The sequence below is a fragment of the Megascapheus bottae genome, chromosome 23, assembly GCF_031878675.1.
Source record: "Megascapheus bottae isolate mThoBot1 chromosome 23, mThoBot2.hap1, whole genome shotgun sequence".
Taxonomy (NCBI): domain Eukaryota; kingdom Metazoa; phylum Chordata; class Mammalia; order Rodentia; family Geomyidae; genus Megascapheus; species Megascapheus bottae.
Window position 1 is genome coordinate 20993661 of NC_143531.1, and position 17771 is coordinate 21011431.

Here is a 17771-nt window from a genome sequence, read left to right on the forward strand (position 1 = left end):
CTTAAGTGGTAGATTTTATGGTACATAATTTATGTCATTAAAATAAAAGGGTTGGGGGTGTTTAGTTCAGTAGTAGAGAAATTTCCTAACATATGCAATGCCCCAGAAGTGTAATTCTCGAAACTGGGGTGGGAGGGAGGGGGAAGAACCAAAGAATGTACCTAAAAAAAATTAAAAAACAAAAATAGGACACAGTTCAGCTGTATTACAAATTTTATTTTGCTTTGCTATTCCTGAATGAGATTATTCTGAATTTCTCTCAGACTCTGCCCATCTGCTTTAAAATCAATGTTATACAACCTTCATGTCAGGGAAGTCTTCCTATTTCTGTTTTCTGGAAAAGTTCATATAAAAGTCTTTGAAATAAAAAGAAAAATAAAATTCTGTAAAACCATTTGGGCCAGAAGTTTTTATGTCAAAAGTTAAAATAATTTACAAAAAAAAATTTAAGTTAGAATTCCTTAAGCTTTCTATTTACTCTTAAATTCTATTTTCTTAATAACTTGTTCACCTGGTCTCTTTTCTGATACACTGACACAGATCTACTAAAAGTCTTTATACACCAAGCACCTTCTACACCTGTCTGTGGCATGGGTTGATTATACCTGGGGTTGTTTGTAGTGGTCATGACTACCGTTTGTCTTTCACATTAGGGTTTTTTTTTGCCAGTCCCAGGGCTAGGACTCAGGGCTTGAGCATTGTCCTTGGGCTTTCTCAAGGATAACACTCTATCACTTGTGCCACAGCACCACTTCCACTTTTTCCAGTGTATGTGGTACTGAGGAGTCGAACCCAGGGATTTGTGCATGCTATGCGAGCACTCTACCAGTAGGCCACACTCCTCCCCCATCACATAGTTTTCTTGAAGAACCACTTAGGTTTCTTGATTTTCTATATTGTGTATGTTTCTATTTTAGTAATTTCTATGTTGCCTATTTTCTTTTCTTCCCCCTAATTTCTTTGGATTGTTTCTGTTGTACTGTTTTTCATTTATTGGATAAGATATTAATCACTATCATTTCTGTTATCAAAATAAAGGATTTAATATTTTTCAAATACTACTTTGCTGATCTCCATCAAAAAAAGACTAAAAAAGGATGTAGAATCCATTGATACTTCACATATATATTATTGCTATATTTCAGAACTTTTCAAAAAGCAAGGAACAGTTAAATCCCTTTTTTGCATATGTGCAAAATGCTATACATATTCTGCAGAAGACACATAAAGGAAGCTGTAACATTTGCTCAAAGTGAATCTATTAAAATGACCTGTGTTTTTGAAAGCTCAATACTCTGGACCTGTGGAAGCAGAAAATAAGCATTTGGCAGCTGATCTATAGACCCTTCAGTAGAGATTCTTCGAGTGCCAATACCAGATACCTAAAGAAAAAGAAAAGAATAATGTTAGACCTCATGTTAAGGCCTCATGTTAAAATAGCTCCCCTCAAAGAAAATCTCCATTCATTACTGTAGCCTGCTTGTTTATTATCTAAGTGTTTTAAGTTGAAGGTTTCTTATCATAGTAAAGCTTTCCACAAGTGGCTATCTATGATATGAAACCATGTATTTAATGAAATCTGATAAGAACCACAATATGATTTATTTTGGCACTTAAATGACTGGATACCACATCCTGTTCAAGATGTCCCAAGTACCACACTGAAGGCTATAATTCCTAACTACTTTTGTGAATGGAACACAATTCTTCATGTTCCCTTCCTATTACTTTGATATAAAGAGTAGTATTAAGATGAGCTCCATGGAAAAGGACCCCCAACCATACCATCAAAAATATTCCTGAAGCAGGGAGGGGAAAAACCACCAGAGCTGTCCTGACAGTTCACTCTAACTGCCTTGGGTGGTGGAAGCTTCTTATGTTATATTACAAAACTGTTATGATACATGGCGGTTCTGTCCCAATACGCTTCCAAAGCATAAGGAAGGGTATAGCTTCTGTAGTCTGTACTGAAGATAAAGGCATATGAAACAGAAGGATAAAAGTAATCAATATCCTCAACAAGCTCATATTTTAATGACAGAGCCAGGTACCAGTGTCTCAAGCCAGTAATCTAAGCTACTCAAGATGTTGAGAGCTGAGGATCACAGTTCAAAGCCACGTGAAAAGTACCCATGAAAGTCGTATTTCAAATTAACCACTACAAAAAAAACGCCAAACAAAACAAAACAAAATGGAAGTGGCACTGTGGTTCAAAGTGGTAGAGTTCTAGCCTTGAGTTCAGGGACAGTGTACCCACGCCCTGACTTCAAACCATAACCAACCAAAAAACAAACAAACAAAAAAGTCTTAAGAATATCCAAATCCCTCTGTTAAGTCAACAATCATATTATATGCCCATATGAAAACTTGCTTACATGATAGGAAAGGACTCCATGTGAAGAAGTATTAATAAATAAAGAACTTTCAATGCTTCCTTCTTCAGTAGGGAAAAAAATAATTCTAAAGGAAGTTTTTCCCATTGCTGGAATTACCTGAAAGAAAGGGTTCTAATTAGCCATTTGGAATGGATTCATTTAAACTGTCTTTTCCCAAACCTTTTTTTCAACATTTCTGTTAATAGATATTTGCATATTCTATACTATAACTTCTTAGTATCATGAGGCCCTGAGCATCCCCCAAATAAACAACACTCAACAGTCTAAGAACATAACAACTGTGGCACATGTTGGCTCAACTTGAATATAGATTATATTAAAGTGCAAACATGTTGATATGTAGATAAAAATCAATGACAATAAACTAAACACCAAGCTTCCCATATAACATTTTCTTAGACGCACAGTATAAGTCCCTAATATTAGGTATATACAATAAAGCAAGTTAAGGCCTACTAACAATCAGTACCTACTAACTGAAGGCTGGCAAAAAAAAAAAAAAAAAAAATCAACCAGAAGACTAAGATTTTGAACTCTGTTATAGTGTAAGTTAGGTTTCTAGGAACAATCTATTCCTTTTTTTTTTTTTTTTAATGGGAGTGGGGGGAGGTGTAATGTGGGAATATCTCACAATGGATCTCAGGTCAGCCTTCATCCTTTCTCAGCTTAGCAAGTTCTTTCAAGTTCTTTGCATCAATATACCTTTTATTCTTAGACTGAGAAGTAAGTCCTGGCTTTCTTGGTAACTCTGAGAGGTGGCAGAGGTCATGACCATAAACTTGTGTTGGTTACTAATTCTTCAGCATGTGGAGTAATGTAAAGCAATATAAACTTTCTTTCACCATGATAAAACTATACTAACTACTGTAGATATACATATATACATATAAATATACACATCCATATTACTACCTAGTTTCTTTCAACTTTATTTTTCCCAGTTATTCAGAGCCACCAATGATTTGAAAATGAACAAATGAAAAAAAAAAAATACTGTATAGCACACACAAAAAAGAGAAGACTGAGTAGCAAAAAAGGAGAGCCAAGGAATAGAAAGTAAAAACTTGAGGCCAAAGAAAGCAAGAGACTGTGGCAACCTGCCACAGCATAGTTTCCAGAGTATACCAGCACTTACCCTGCGATGAGCAGGAGACACATGAAAATGTCTAGCAGCTGTAAACACTGAGTTAACCACGACCTCATTCTCCCTGCTTGGGTTGTATGCATAGAGAATCTTAGCTGCAGGGTGCCCCAGAAACCTAGGAAGAAAACAAAAACATAATGTATTACGTGGTTATCAATTATTTCTACACAAAAATTCATATACACACATATGTATGAGACTCTTATCTCCAATTAATCATTAGAAAATGGAAAGTGGGGCTGTGGCTCAAGGGTAGGGTGGTAGCCTTGAGCTGAAGAGCTCAGGGACAGCAGACAGCAGCCAGGCCTAGAGTTCAAGCCCCATGACCCACAAGAAAAGAAAGAAAAAGAAAAAAAGAAACTAAACTCACAGACAAAGGCTACTTCCTTAGGGCTCATTTTCGGAGTACTCAACTGAAAGAAGTCTTTTTGAGGAAGGCCTTTTCAATTCACAAGGAAAATTATTTTATTAGGGCTTATAAAAGGAAAACTTAATTGCTGCTTACGGCCATTCTGAGAAAGATGAACACTCTGTAGTACTTTGTAGTTACCATTCATATCTACTTATGAGCCTTTGGAAAGCTCTGATGAAGGCTGTGGCTCCTCCCTCCATAAACATGCACACACAAGGCTTATACATCACTGCCAAATTTTCCACCTACTCTCATGTTAGCACTTCCCCAAGCTCTAACAAAGGAACTACAAGAGGACAGGAGCTGGTTTTTGAACCACCCACCTAGATCTACCTATGGTATTCCCTCCAGTCATTTCACTCTGATTTCCACTGCTCACTTTAGTTCAACTGAACTGTAATGAAGAGCTACAAAACTGTCTCTAGTTTTAGTGTTCTCAAGTGGTAGAAACAGAAATACACAGTTCTTATTAGTATGGGTCAGCACTAAAGCACCTCCAATTTAAGCAGAAACTTCATATTGATTACCTTTGTGTTTCTCTAGTTTTATTCTGATCACTCTAATATATTAAAAATGTGTGCTTTAGGAAAAACAAAATAACTGGCCAATCGTCTTCAGCAACTCATCAAAAAAATTATGCACTATGATCAAACAGGATTCATCACAGGGATGCAAAGCTGGTTCAACATACACAAATCAATTAATATAATTCAACACATCAACAGGAGCAGGCAAGAATCACTTGATTATTTCAACAGATGCAGAAAAGGCATTTGACAAGATCCAACACCGCTTTATGCTAAAAGCTCTGGAGAAACTAGAAATCCTGAACATTCCTCAGTATAATAAAGGCTGTGTATGACAAACCTACAGATAGCATTATACTTAATGGCGAAAAGCTAAAGCTACTTCCTCTAAAATCATGAACAAGACAATGATGCCCACTCTCTCCACTCCTTTTTAATACAGTATTAGAATTCCTAGCCAGAGCAATAGGGCAAGAAGCAAGCATAAAGGGGATCCAAATAGGGAAAGAGGAAGTAAAACTTTCCCTCTTGGCAGATGTCATGATTCTGTATTTAAAGCAACTCCCAAGTTGCTTGAGCTGATTTGAAACTTTGGCAAAGTAGCAGGGTATAAAATTAACCCTCAAAAGTCAAATGCTTTTCTGTATGCCAACAACGAGAAGAGTGAGACAGCAATCAGGAAAACAACTCCTTTTGCAATAGCCTCAAAGAAAATCAAGTATTTAGGAATTAACTAAGAATGAAAAGGACCTTTATGATGAAAACTTTAAAAACCTGAAAAAGGAAATTAAAGCAGAACTGAAGAAGTGGAAAAACCTCCTATGCTCCTGGACTGGAAGAATTAACATCGTGAAAATGGCAATACTGTCAAGGGCTATCTACAAATTAAAATGCCCATCAATATGTCATTCTTTAAGGAAACAGAGAAAATAGAGGAAGCCATTCAAAAATTCATATGGAATAATAAAAGACCCCGAATAGCAAAAACAATTCTTAACAGAAAGAATAGCACTGGAGGAATATCAATACCAAACTTTATACTCTATTACAGAGCTACAGTAATCAAAACATCTTGGTATTGGCACAAGAACGGGCTGAGGACCAAGGGAATAGAACTGAAGACCAAGAAATCAACCTGCAGACTTATGGCTACCAATCTTTGATAAGAGAAAGAAAAAAAATGGAAGAAAGACAGCCTCATCAATAAGTGGTGCTGGCAGAACTGGTTAATCACCTATAGAAAACTAAGTTGGATCCTTCTGTGTTACTCTACACCAGAATTAATTCCAAATGGATCAAAGACCTTGAGGTAAAAGCAGATACCCTGAAAACTTCACAGAATTAATTCCAAATGGATCAACAAAGACCTCGAGGTAAAAGATACCCTGAAAACTTTACAAGAAGGAATAGGAAATACAATAGTCTCCTTGGCACAGGTCGGAACTTTCTTAAATAAAGACCCAGAAACAAAATAAACACAATAAAATTAAAGAAAGTTTGGACAAATGGGACTGTATTAATCTGCAGAGCTTCTGTATGGCAAAGGAGTTAAACAGACAAGCCCACAAAGTGGGAGAAGATCTTCACTAACCATACAACAGACAAAGGCCTCATATCTAAAATATATCTACAGCTCAAAAAATTGAATCTCTCCAAAACAGATATTCAAAGAAACAACCATCCCATTAAAAGATGGGCCAAAGACTTAAAGAATGGCCTACAGACACATGAAGAAATACTTGACATCTCTGGCCATAAAAGAAATGCAAATCAAAACAACTCTGAGATTCCACCTCACTCCAGTTAGAATGGCCAGGATCAGAAATCTAATAACAACAGATGCTGGAGGGGATGTGGCCAGGAGAGATCGCTACTATACTGATAGTGGGAATGTAAACTCATTCAATCACTATGGAGAGCAGTATGGCAGTTCCTCAAAAGACTAAACATAAGAGCTCCCTATGACCCAGCAATTCCACTCCTTGGCATTTACCCAAATGTCCAGAAACAAGGACATACTAAAGCCAACAGCACAACGATGTTCAATGCAGCATTATTTACCATAGCAAAGATAGGGAACCAACCCAGATGCCCCTCCGTAGATGATTGGATCAAGAAGATGTATGTAGTACTTAAACACAATGGAATTCTATGCTGCCATCAGAAAGAATGACATCACCCCATTCATAAGGAAATTGAAAGACTTGCAGAATATCATATTAAGTGGAGTAAGACACATCCAAAGGAACATAGGCTCAATGGTTTCCCTCATTTGTAATAATTAGTATACATCTAGGACTCTCCTAGCAGAGGATTACAATAGCTCAAAACCTAGGTACATAAGGTCATATAGGATGAGACTAAATGAAAGGAACTCTAGGATATAGAAACAAGAACTTTATCTTGTGTGATTGTTGTTCTTAATGTATTATGTTTTTTCTCTTCTCCTTTTTTGTCCTTATGGTTAATCTCATATTATTACTGTATCTGATTTTGTTACTTGGTATAATTTATATACATTTATTTGCTTATTTGAAATAGGAAAGGTAAGGGGGGAAAAACAAGATGCTTGGGAGGGGGACAGGGACAAAAACATTAGAAGGGGTATCAATGTGTAAGAAGTAATGCACCTACTACCTGACAAATGTAACTGTAACCCCTCTATATACTACTCTATACATTATCCTGACAATAAAAAAAGGAAACTAATTTATGGATGACAAAAAAATAAATGCCTATTGTCTCATATATAAATACTTCTTTAAATACTAAATTATCACCATCAAATCCTAAAGTTTTTCTACCAGATTGTTCTTAGCAGTTTGTTGGAGTTAAGAGTTGGACAGACTTCTGCCCCAGCTGGGTTTGAACTGTGATCCTCAGATCTCAGCCTCCTGAGTATCTAGGATTATAGGCATGAGCCATCAGTGCCTGGCTAATACATTTTTTTGTTTGTTTGTTTGTTGTGGGGCTACAACTGGCCTGGGCACTATTCCTGAGCTCCTCAGCTCAAGGCTACCGCCCCACCCCTGGAGCCACAGGGCCACTTCCAGTTTTCTAGTGGTTAATTGGAGATAAGAGTCTCATGGACTTTAGTGCCTGGACTGGCTTTGAACCACAATCTTCAGATCTCAGTCTCCTGAGTAGGTAAGATTATAGGCATGAGCTACCACACCAGCTCTGGCAAATAGTCTTTCATATGTTACAAAGATACAAATTTCCTTCACTAATAAAAGATAATTAACACTGCAAAAGAATAAATAAAATCATTTATGAATGATTAACACTTTTAATCTTAGGGCCAACAAAATGTTAAGCCTAAAAATAAGTCCCAAGAAGCAGGCAGAGGGCAACTAAGAAACATGATCTTAATTCTGTAGCCAAAAGGGTAGCCAAAACTATGAAAAGGGATGTGGTTTGCTCAAGGTCAACTTCAAAATAAACAAAAGCTAAAGTTGAACCAAAGCAGTCAAGAGAACAGAACTCCCTGGCTAATGACTATAAATTATGCTATTTGGTAGAAGAACCTTGACTCAAATGTCTTCTAGTTTATACTAGAGTATGTTCTTATTATTTTTTAAACCTGCTGTCCTTTCAAATCAAAGCCTTTTAGCATTCTCTGGCTATCAGAGGCAGCAGTGAATGTATACACTAAGACAAATGTAGCTAATATATACATGCATGCAAGATGCAATGATTACACTAAAGAATAAATATAATAAGAACATATATGTTTAATATACATTATACTGAATAAATATATCAAAACAGAATCCATCCCTAATCTAGCTACACCTATTAAAACTTTTATTATATCTACCAATCTATAATATAAACTCTTTAACATACCCTAGCCTGTAAGATTTCCTTTTATAATGAAGACTTTGCACAAAAGCAAAAGTCTATCAGAATTTGAAATTACTGATGTTACTAAAAGTCCATCTTACTTATACGTATTCCCAGATAAATATTATAAACTCAGATTCTAGTATTTTTGTTGTTGTTGTTGTTTTGGTTGGTCATGGGGCTTGAACTCTGGGCCAGGGAGCTGTCTCTGAGCTCTTCAACTCAAGGCTAGCACTCTACCACTTAAGACACAGTGCCACTTCCAGTTTTCTGATAGTTAATTGGAGATAAAGAGTCTCACAGACTTTCATGCCTGGGCTGGCTTTGAACCATGATCTTCAGATCTCAGCCTCCTGAGTAACTAGAATTATGGGCGTGAGCCACTAGTGCCTAGCTTCCAGTATATTTTAAATAAATATATATACATACAGTCCCGTGCTTGAGCTCAGGGTCTAAGCACTGTCCTTGGATTTTCTCAAGGCAAGAGCTCTACCACTTAAGCCTCAGCACTACCACTTCCAGCTTTTTTCTATGTATGTGGTACCAAGGAATCAAACCTGGATCTTTGTGCATGCTAGGCAAGCACTCTATCACTAGGCTAAACTCCTGGTCCCGTAATATATACTTTTAAAAGCTGACATTTAACCAGACATTGGTGATTTCACGCATGTAATGCTGAAGATCACAGTTTGAAGCCAGCCTGGGAAAGCCCATCAGACTTTCATCTCAATTAACTACCAAAAAGCTGGAAGTAGAGTTATGGCTCAAGTGGTAGATCTCTAGCTTTGAGCACAAAAGCTCAAGGATAACGCCTAGGCTTTTAGTTCAAGCTCCAGGATGAGCACCTCTAAAAAAAAAGGAGGCGGGAGGGAGAGGGAGGGAAAAGAGGGAAACCGACACTTAGAATCTTGTAAAGTCAGCAAACTCCAAACACTGCCACTCCTAGCTTTGAATTACTAGAATTCTACCTTTCAATGCCATATTCTGTATCCAGGAAGCTTTCAACATTTTCAAATTTCAAACTGTGTCACAGACAAGAATTCTTAGGCTGTTTCCTCTTTATCTTAATTTCTTCAAATTCCCAAATGAGGTCCACCTAAATTTAAAGACAATCTTTGGAAAGGTCAAGACAGTTCTACTTTAGAGTCCTAAAGGTACAGTAAGAAAGAAAATCAAGTCAATACCAGAATTAAGCTTTAAAAAGTTCTGAAACCAGGAGACCCAGGTTCGATTCCTCAGTACCACATATACAGAAAAGCCAGAAGTAGTGGTGTGGCTCAAGTGGTAGAGCCCTAGCCCTGAGGAAAGCCCAAGGACAGTGCTCAGGCCCTGGGTTAAGTCCCCAGGACTGGCAAAAACAAAAAACAAAAACAACCAAAAAAAAGTTCTGAAACTTAATATTCTGATGGCTTCATTATGAAATCATCTTATTTGTTTGAGAAAAACAAAGGCTTATTAATGCTGGCTTCTTACTGGATTCCAACCACTACAAAACAACACAAGAACTAAGGTTTAAAAACTACAGAAAGGGGGCTGAGAGTATATATAGCATAATGGTAAAGCACTTGCACGAGGACCAAGATTCAACCCCAGCAATGCAAAAGTAAATAGATAAACAAATGAATAAATAAATGTGAAAACTAAAAAAAGGAACAATGCTCTACTTTCCATGAAAACATTTTACAAATACTAAGATCAATACCTATCTATTAATATGCTTAAAATTTAACATTTTTGTGTTTATAAAATGAATAAAATATATCATCAAAGATAGAGTATATAGAATATATCATGAAAGATACAGAGAGTAACACAAATACAATTAGTGTTATTAATTGATGAAAAGATACTTACTGTATTCCAAAGTCTAGAAATGATGGCTGGAAATGCAAGCCTTTTCCACTAAATAGTTTCTCTGAGAAGCTAAAAAATAAAAATGAAGAGGAAGAGATAAGATACTCAGATTACAGTTACTTTAATTTATCAAATGTATAGACCTTGTCCGAATTCTGACTGAAAATGGGGATGGATTTAAACATCTGTACTCTTTATCTGCATATAGTCTCAGAAATATGGCTCTTTTCAATCAATCTCCAAATCAAGAAAGGTCATATCTACAGTAGATTTTGGCCCCTAAATCTGTTAAGAGTACTGGTAACAGGCAAAGGTCAAAATAGTTACTGAAGGCTCACAGCACCTCTAGGTCTCCATTTTTAAGAATAACAACCACATGAAATCTCACACAGTAAGTTACATTTTTAGCAAATTTTAAACATTATGATGATCTCATTTTTCTTCAGAATAATCAATACAGCACTCTTTTGCCATCCCTTGGTTATCTCATATTGTTACAATATTTCACATTGTTATCTGATATATTTTATATGTGCTTAATTGGTTATTTGAAATTGGATAGGGAAGGGAGGAAATCAAGATAAGTGGGGGGAGGGTGGGAGGGAAATGGGGACCATGTCATGAGAAAGGGTATCAATGTTTGTGAAGTTATGCACCTACTATCTGGTGAACATAATGTAACCCTTCTATTAATCACAATAAAAAATTTTTTAAATCAATACAGCAAAAAAGCATACCAAAAAACAGACATGTAAAAAAAGATATAATACAGATACAACAAAATAAACTAATAGGTGAATGAACTACCAATTTTTTAAAAAGTGGTAGAGCACCAGGTATGTACTAAGCAGCCATAGCCAAGTGAGAATGTGAGGCCCTGAGTTCAAGCTCCAGTACTGACACAAAAATAAATACATTAACTAAATACAGATATCACTGTTTGAAACCAGTCCACGAAGTAAAGTCTGTGAGACTCTTATTTCCAATAAACTACTCAGAAAAGCTCAAAGTGGTGCCATGGCTCAAGTGGTACAGTGCTAGCCTTGAGCTCAGGTAAAGTGGGAAAGTATCCATGCCCTGAGTTCAAGCCTCAGGACCAGAAATACACACATACATACGTACGTATGTGCATACAAGCTATTTTGCAACCCTGACAGAACACAGTAACAAAAGTAAGAAATATAATCCCTGTGCAAGAGTGAGGGGAGAAGTGACACTGTCCAAAAAGAAATGAACTCTTTACCCAACTTCAACTGCAACCTCTCTGAATATCACCTTTATAATAACAATTACAGTTATTTTAAAAAGGAATGTAACCTTAGATGTGTATGTACTTATTTGTGTGGAACCTGGTCTACACACTCTTAGTTCTTACTTGGTCAGGAGGACAAGCCACTAGGGAAAGAACTCTGGGCTCACAAACGTTCAGCTTACATATTACCTGTGAGCTAACCTCTTCTAAGTCCTTATTTTAATGATGCCTATCTTCTGCAAAAAAATAAGCCATCTCAGAGGCAGAACACATGGACTAGAAACTCCACACATGCTGTTTAAAAAAAACGAGATTTATCTTTTCCTAAGGTCACTTTTCCTCTTTTCCTTCAACTTAAGCCACATTTTTCTTTATCCATTTAAAAAACAGCTTGAAAAATGGTAGACTAGGAGTAAAGGTGTTTCACTGGAAATAAAGCTGGAATCAGGCACCAGCCATGATAGGAGACATCACCCACCCCACCCCACCCTGTGACAGGGCATGAGTCCCTTTTCTGCAGAATGCATGAGTTGTACTGGATGAATATGACAATCCTGTGATATCTGACTGCTCAGATGTCTTATTCCTAGGAAAATTATACCTATCTGCTAATACTAGACACACCCATTAAAAATAATCTTAGGGAAATGAATTAACCAACAGTTTGGGCTATTAGGATAACATGTTATCTGACCAAAAACATATTTCAAAGGCAATGATTTGTTCCACTCTTTCAGAGTGAAAAGCAGGGCCACTGACTTTGGTCCCAGCCCCACAGCCCTTCTGCAATCAAAGACTGCCATGAGGCAGATGGCCAACCCAAGGAACATGTTTCCCTCAGGTTTTAACCCATCAGGTAACTAGCAAGCATAAACTCATTGCCTGGAGAGTTCAGAGAGACAGGAGGAGAAACTGGGGGGTGAGGGAGGCAGGGAGGAGAGGGGATGACAAAGGTTTCTTTTCTCCCCCCCCTTCCTTTTTCATTTTTCTTTTTCAATTCTGGGTATAAAATCCAAAGCTTCATTCATGATAAGGAAGGCCCCTATCAGATTCCTGCTGAAAGCAGGAACAAAGACAAAAGGTTAAGAAAACCATGGACCCTGGGGCCAGGAGTTTGGCCTAGTGGTTAAAGTGCTTGCCTAGCATGCATGAAGACCCCAGTTCAATTCCTCGGTACCACATACAGAGAAAAAAGCTAGAAGTGGTGCTGAGGCTCAAGTGGTAGAGCTCTAGCCATGGACCCTGTGTGATGAACAGCACAGGCAGAAGGAGAGGACAGCGGGGAAGGTAAGCAGCAGCATGTGGGCAGAGGCAGGCCTGGGCCTACATGGAAACTGACAGAAAGCCCTGCTCTACAAGGCAGAGGGCAGTCTAATTCCATAGTCTCTTATGGTGTGGATACTGCTGACTTTACCTCTTCAGTATGGCTGGAAATCCTCTGAAGAGCTCCTAACTGGAGTTTCCATTTGTACATTCTGTGCATGGGTACCCTAACAGCTCCAGATTGTGCCATGGAATCCAAGATGGCATCCAGCATCATGTGCAACCCCTGTGGGGTCAGCACACTAGATTCCTGCCTTGATGGCTGGCTGGCTGGCTTATGTGGAGGCCTTGTGGCTATCCCACAAGGCCTTAACCCACATACAACCAATGCTAACTGGGTGCTGTCCTAGGATTTCCTACTTTCACACTACCAAGATTTTACACTCAAGAGGAACTACACTTACAATTCAAAAAAACCTTAAAATATATCATTACATCATACCACATTCCACATGCAATCAATGAATTTAGCCAAGTAGCTAAATGGCTTTGAAAAAGCTAAAAAACAGACCAACAATGACACCCATCTCCCTAATTCCCATTCCAACATTCTTTTATTTCAGTTTATCCTTTTCCACCTGTTAAGGATTTGCTATCTTTATTAGGCTCCAGGGTTAAGTCATTCTACTCTATATTAAAATAATTAAATATGATTTTTAAATGTACTAAATACAAAATCCACCTTGCCCTTCAGCTCTAGGATAGCAAATCACCATGAAAAGCAATTCAGTATTATATTCATTAGATTTCTGCCAGATGCTAATTAATATACAAAGGAAAGAAGAGACTAACACAGTCATGGGCTACACTCTGCAGGAACTCAGTAACACTAGCATACAACTCTTTCAATTCAGCCAGGGGATTTAATTGTTGTTAATTGTACAGTTCTACTCATATGCAAATCATGCACCATGTAATTTTTCTTTGAATTCCTCCAAGCCCTTAAGTGTAATTGCTGAAGAATGGGCAAAAAAATAAAAAATAATAATAAAATAAGAACAGCCCTGATAGGTCCTTCAGGCCCGAGAAACAAGGCACCTTAGCACAGGTCCCACCCACATCAGCTCCCCTGTCATGGCCAGGTTGGCCTGTCTTACACCTGGTTCTCCTTTTCACACTTTTCTCCTTTAACAATTTCCTATCTCCTTCCAGTGTGAAAGGGCAGCATGCATCCCATGCACAAAAACAAATGCAACTGTGAAACAAACACCAGCCATAGCACATCTCACATGGTTTGATCTATTCAATTCTTATACCAATATCCACCAGTTCCAAACAAGTAGTGTTCTCCTTTCATTAAGACTCAAGATTATAAGTGATCTGGGGGAAAAATGTTGCCATGATAAGTAAACATGAAAAAGACAAAACCTGATTACAATAGAAAAAATAATCACAGGAAAATAATAAAGTTATTATGAGAATATTCACTAACGGTGGATTTTTGAAAACTTCCAAGAGCTTCAGTCACTGAGAATATAAAAGTTTTAACTGCAATATACTTGACTATATTGCTGGACTTCCCCTAACTCCTGTCACATCTCAGTCTCCCCTGCTCCCAATATAGACACGGAGGCTCAGCCACAGCCTGAACTCAGTGTCTCAGGCTCTGGCTTAGCTTTTACCACTCACGGCTGACACTATCACTTGAGGACCTCATCTCTACTTCAGCTTTTTTTCCTAATTGGAAAATGAGTCTCTAGGATTTGTCTTCCTGGAATAGCTCCCAATAGTGATATTCAGCCTCCTAAGTAACTAGGATTATAGCTGTGAGCCACTAGGATTACTATGGGCATAAACCACTGCTGCCTAGCAAAGGCAATTTTTTTAAAGTGAAGTTTGAACTCAGGGACTCACACTAGCAAGGAAAGGACTCTGCCACTGAGCCATATCCCCAGTTCCTTCTAGACCTTCCCTTTTCCAACTTTTTGCTTTCTACATTTACACTCTCCAACATCCAAGAGTGAGGCTAGTCTTCCCACAATCAGACTGCATGGTCTTCCTAAACAGAGATTTAGGCTATTTTCTAGTTAATGGGTCCCCAGCACTCAGGACAGCCACTCCAGTGATCTTTGTTAAATGAAAAAAAAACTCATTCAACTGCGTTTATGAATTTATAAAACAATAATTCAGGCTTCACAAAATTTCTTCATTGTCCAGAATGAAGCTGGCCTTATCCTAACATACCAGAAACTACAGAATCATAAAAAATATTTCCTAAATTTCATCTTCAACCCTTACCAAATCTAATTTACAAAGCAATGCAAATGTATACAGTAAAATTTCTTAAACTAGCAACAGGTTATTATTTCTTATTTAGAAGAGTCTGATCTAATCAAGGATATTCAAAATTAAGAGTTATATACAAATACTGTCATTATGAAGATGGCAAAATAATAAATTTGAAATATGGAAGATAGATATAGGAGCCTACTGAGAAAAGCAAACTACTGAATCAAGCACTGGAAAGTTATAGAAGAGATTAAAAGCTAGCAATTGAGTGACCAAGCAGATCTGGAATCTAAGAAGAGGCACAAGTTGCTAATCTTTAGAGAAACTTTTGAAAGTAGAAATAGGGTCTCCTAGGTTCTAAGGTCTGTTTCAAATCCTATCCAGTCACCCAGGTCAACAACACAGGAAACTGCAGCCTGTCACTGCTTAGATGAGTAGATCTGCAATCCTTCTATGAAGACAAAGTCAGAACTTGAATTTTTAAGTCAGCTGCACAGAAACTCTGTTGATGTGAACCTCCTTCTCACAGGTAGTTCCTCCCAGCTGTAATAGGGCTGTTTGTAGCTAATGATGATAAAGGTATAAGGGATAGGAATGCATTTGCCTAAAGCCAATACCAAAGACTCTTTCAAAGTGTCAAAGGAATCCTTTTGAATATGTAAGCCAAAATGAGTGGAATCTGTTAACAAAGCCGAAAAATCCAAACTAAGAGGTAGGTAAACTTAGTGAGTACAATACAATATATAAGGCTGGGTCCAAAAGTCAGCAAAATTGATAAATTAGCCAGGCTGGGATGTAGCTCAGTGGCAAAGCACTTGCCTAACAAGTACAACATCCTAGGTTCAATTCCCAGTTCCAAAAAAGAAAAAACAAAGCAAAACAAAAAACAAGCAAAGTTGATAAACTTTGGGACACTAAAATACATTTTACGACTATTTAAGAAAATAAATGCCTTCTGAGAAAAATCATTCCCACTTAAAGGAAAAAAAAAAGTGTCCTGTAAAAAGCCAAAAGCAGCTGGGCACAGTGGCTCACACCAGTAATCCTAGCTACTCAGGAGGCCGAGATCTGAGGATCACGGTTCAAAGCCAGCCTGGACACAAAAGGACCTGAGACTCTTATCTCCAATTAACCTCTAGAAAATGGAAGTGGGACTTGGCCCAAGGGTAGGGTGGTAGCCTTGAGCTGAAGAGCTCAGGGACAGCTCCCAGACCAAGCTCAAGTCACATGACCCACAGAAGAAAAAAAGAAAGAAAGAAAAAAAAAAGCCAAAAGCATTGTAGATGGAACTAGGAGGGAAAAATTGAGAAAGAGAAAGGAAAAGGGGGATGTTGTCCAAAGAGAAATGTACTCATGCCTTGACTATATATCATCTTTATAATAACATTACTAAAAAGAATTAAAAAGAAAAGTTAAAAGCAATAGGGTGTTTGCTAGCATGTATGAAAACCTAGGTTAGATTCCCAGCATCACATGGGAAGGGAGTCATTTTTCTTTTCTTTTTTTTCACTATCTTTTGGTCATTTCTTTTGGGGGGCCACTGTGGAGGAAGAGGATCAGCATTACTGAGGTTTAAACTCAAGGCTTCACATTTATGCCGTACTATTTGAGCCACATCCCCAGTTCTTTTACTTCAATGTTAAGACAGGAATTCATGTTTTAGCCTATTGTCAGCTTCAGACCATGTTTCTCCTACTTCTGCCATCTATGTTGTTAGAATTATGAGCTGTAAACTACTTAATTTGAGATAATGGTGGCTGTTCTTTTCTATAAGCATAGCATATCTCCTGAAATTAATATATGGTAACATCTCATGAAACAGTCAAGAGTCCATTTTTGCAATCAGCTCTTACTTAACAGAATACACAAATGATTTCAAAACATGAGTATATGTCACATACAGAAAAATCTCCCAGAGGGGCAGGTATAAAGAGAGGCCGATAAAGCAAACAAAATTATTCCTAACACAGGGATTCAGGCCAAAGAATACACAGAAATGTAATCGAGATGGCCCTTAAATTGATCCGTTTTTTTCTCCCCCTCTTGAAGCAAACTACTTTTCCTACCAGATCTGGTACCAGATTTGTGTTTATGTTAAGAATTTCCACCTCTGGGGCCAGGAGTTTGGCCCAGTGGTAGAGTGCTGGCCTAGCATACACAAAGACCTGAATTCAATTCCTTGGTACCACATGTATAGAAAAGCCAGAAATGGTGCTGTGGCTCAAGTGGTAGAACACTGGCCTTTGGCCTTAAGGAATGCCCAAGGACAGTGCTCAGACCCTGATGAGTTCAAGCTCCAGGACTGGCCAAAAAAAAAAAAAAAATCCAAACCCCCAAGACAAAAACAAAGACCACACACACAGAAAATAATTCCCACTTCTGAGGATTCTGTTTGTTCTCATTCATTTTCATCTTTCAACTAACTCCTTCCCTCTATGTACTAGCTGTCTCTAAATCAGGAGTCCACATGGGTTTCTTTGCTTTACAGATTCACTTTTAGAAAACAGAAACATGGGGACTGGGAGCTTAGCCTAGTGGTTAGGGTGCTTGCCTAGCATGCACAGAGACCCAGGTTTGACTCCTTGGTACCACAAACAGAAAAGCTGGAAGTGGTGGTGTGGCTCAAATGGTAGAGCACTAATGCCGTGAGGAAAAGCCCAAGGACAGTGCTCAGGTCTTGAGTTCAAGCCCCAGGACTGGAAAAAATAAAAAAACACAGACATGCACACTGAGTAAGTTTTTCTTTAGTTATGTTGAAAAAGCCTGTGTCAATTTAAGTGGAAATTAT

General features: G+C 37.8%; 1 protein-coding gene across 6 annotated transcripts in view; it reads right to left on the reverse strand.

Annotated features, from left to right (window-relative positions):
- The window catches only part of Tmem131l (transmembrane 131 like), a 127965-nt gene that overhangs the window by 60242 nt on the left and 49952 nt on the right, over nucleotides 1-17771 (reverse strand). For all 6 annotated transcript variants that reach the window (XM_090356844.1, XM_090356841.1, XM_090356840.1 and 3 more), the window contains 4 exons: nucleotides 10180-10248; nucleotides 3532-3655; nucleotides 2376-2492; nucleotides 1272-1382 (listed from right to left, as the gene is read on the reverse strand). In XM_090356844.1, the coding sequence (XP_090212970.1) occupies nucleotides 1272-1382; nucleotides 2376-2492; nucleotides 3532-3655; nucleotides 10180-10248 (421 nt within the window). The remainder of the gene's footprint in view (nucleotides 1-1271; nucleotides 1383-2375; nucleotides 2493-3531; nucleotides 3656-10179; nucleotides 10249-17771) is intronic.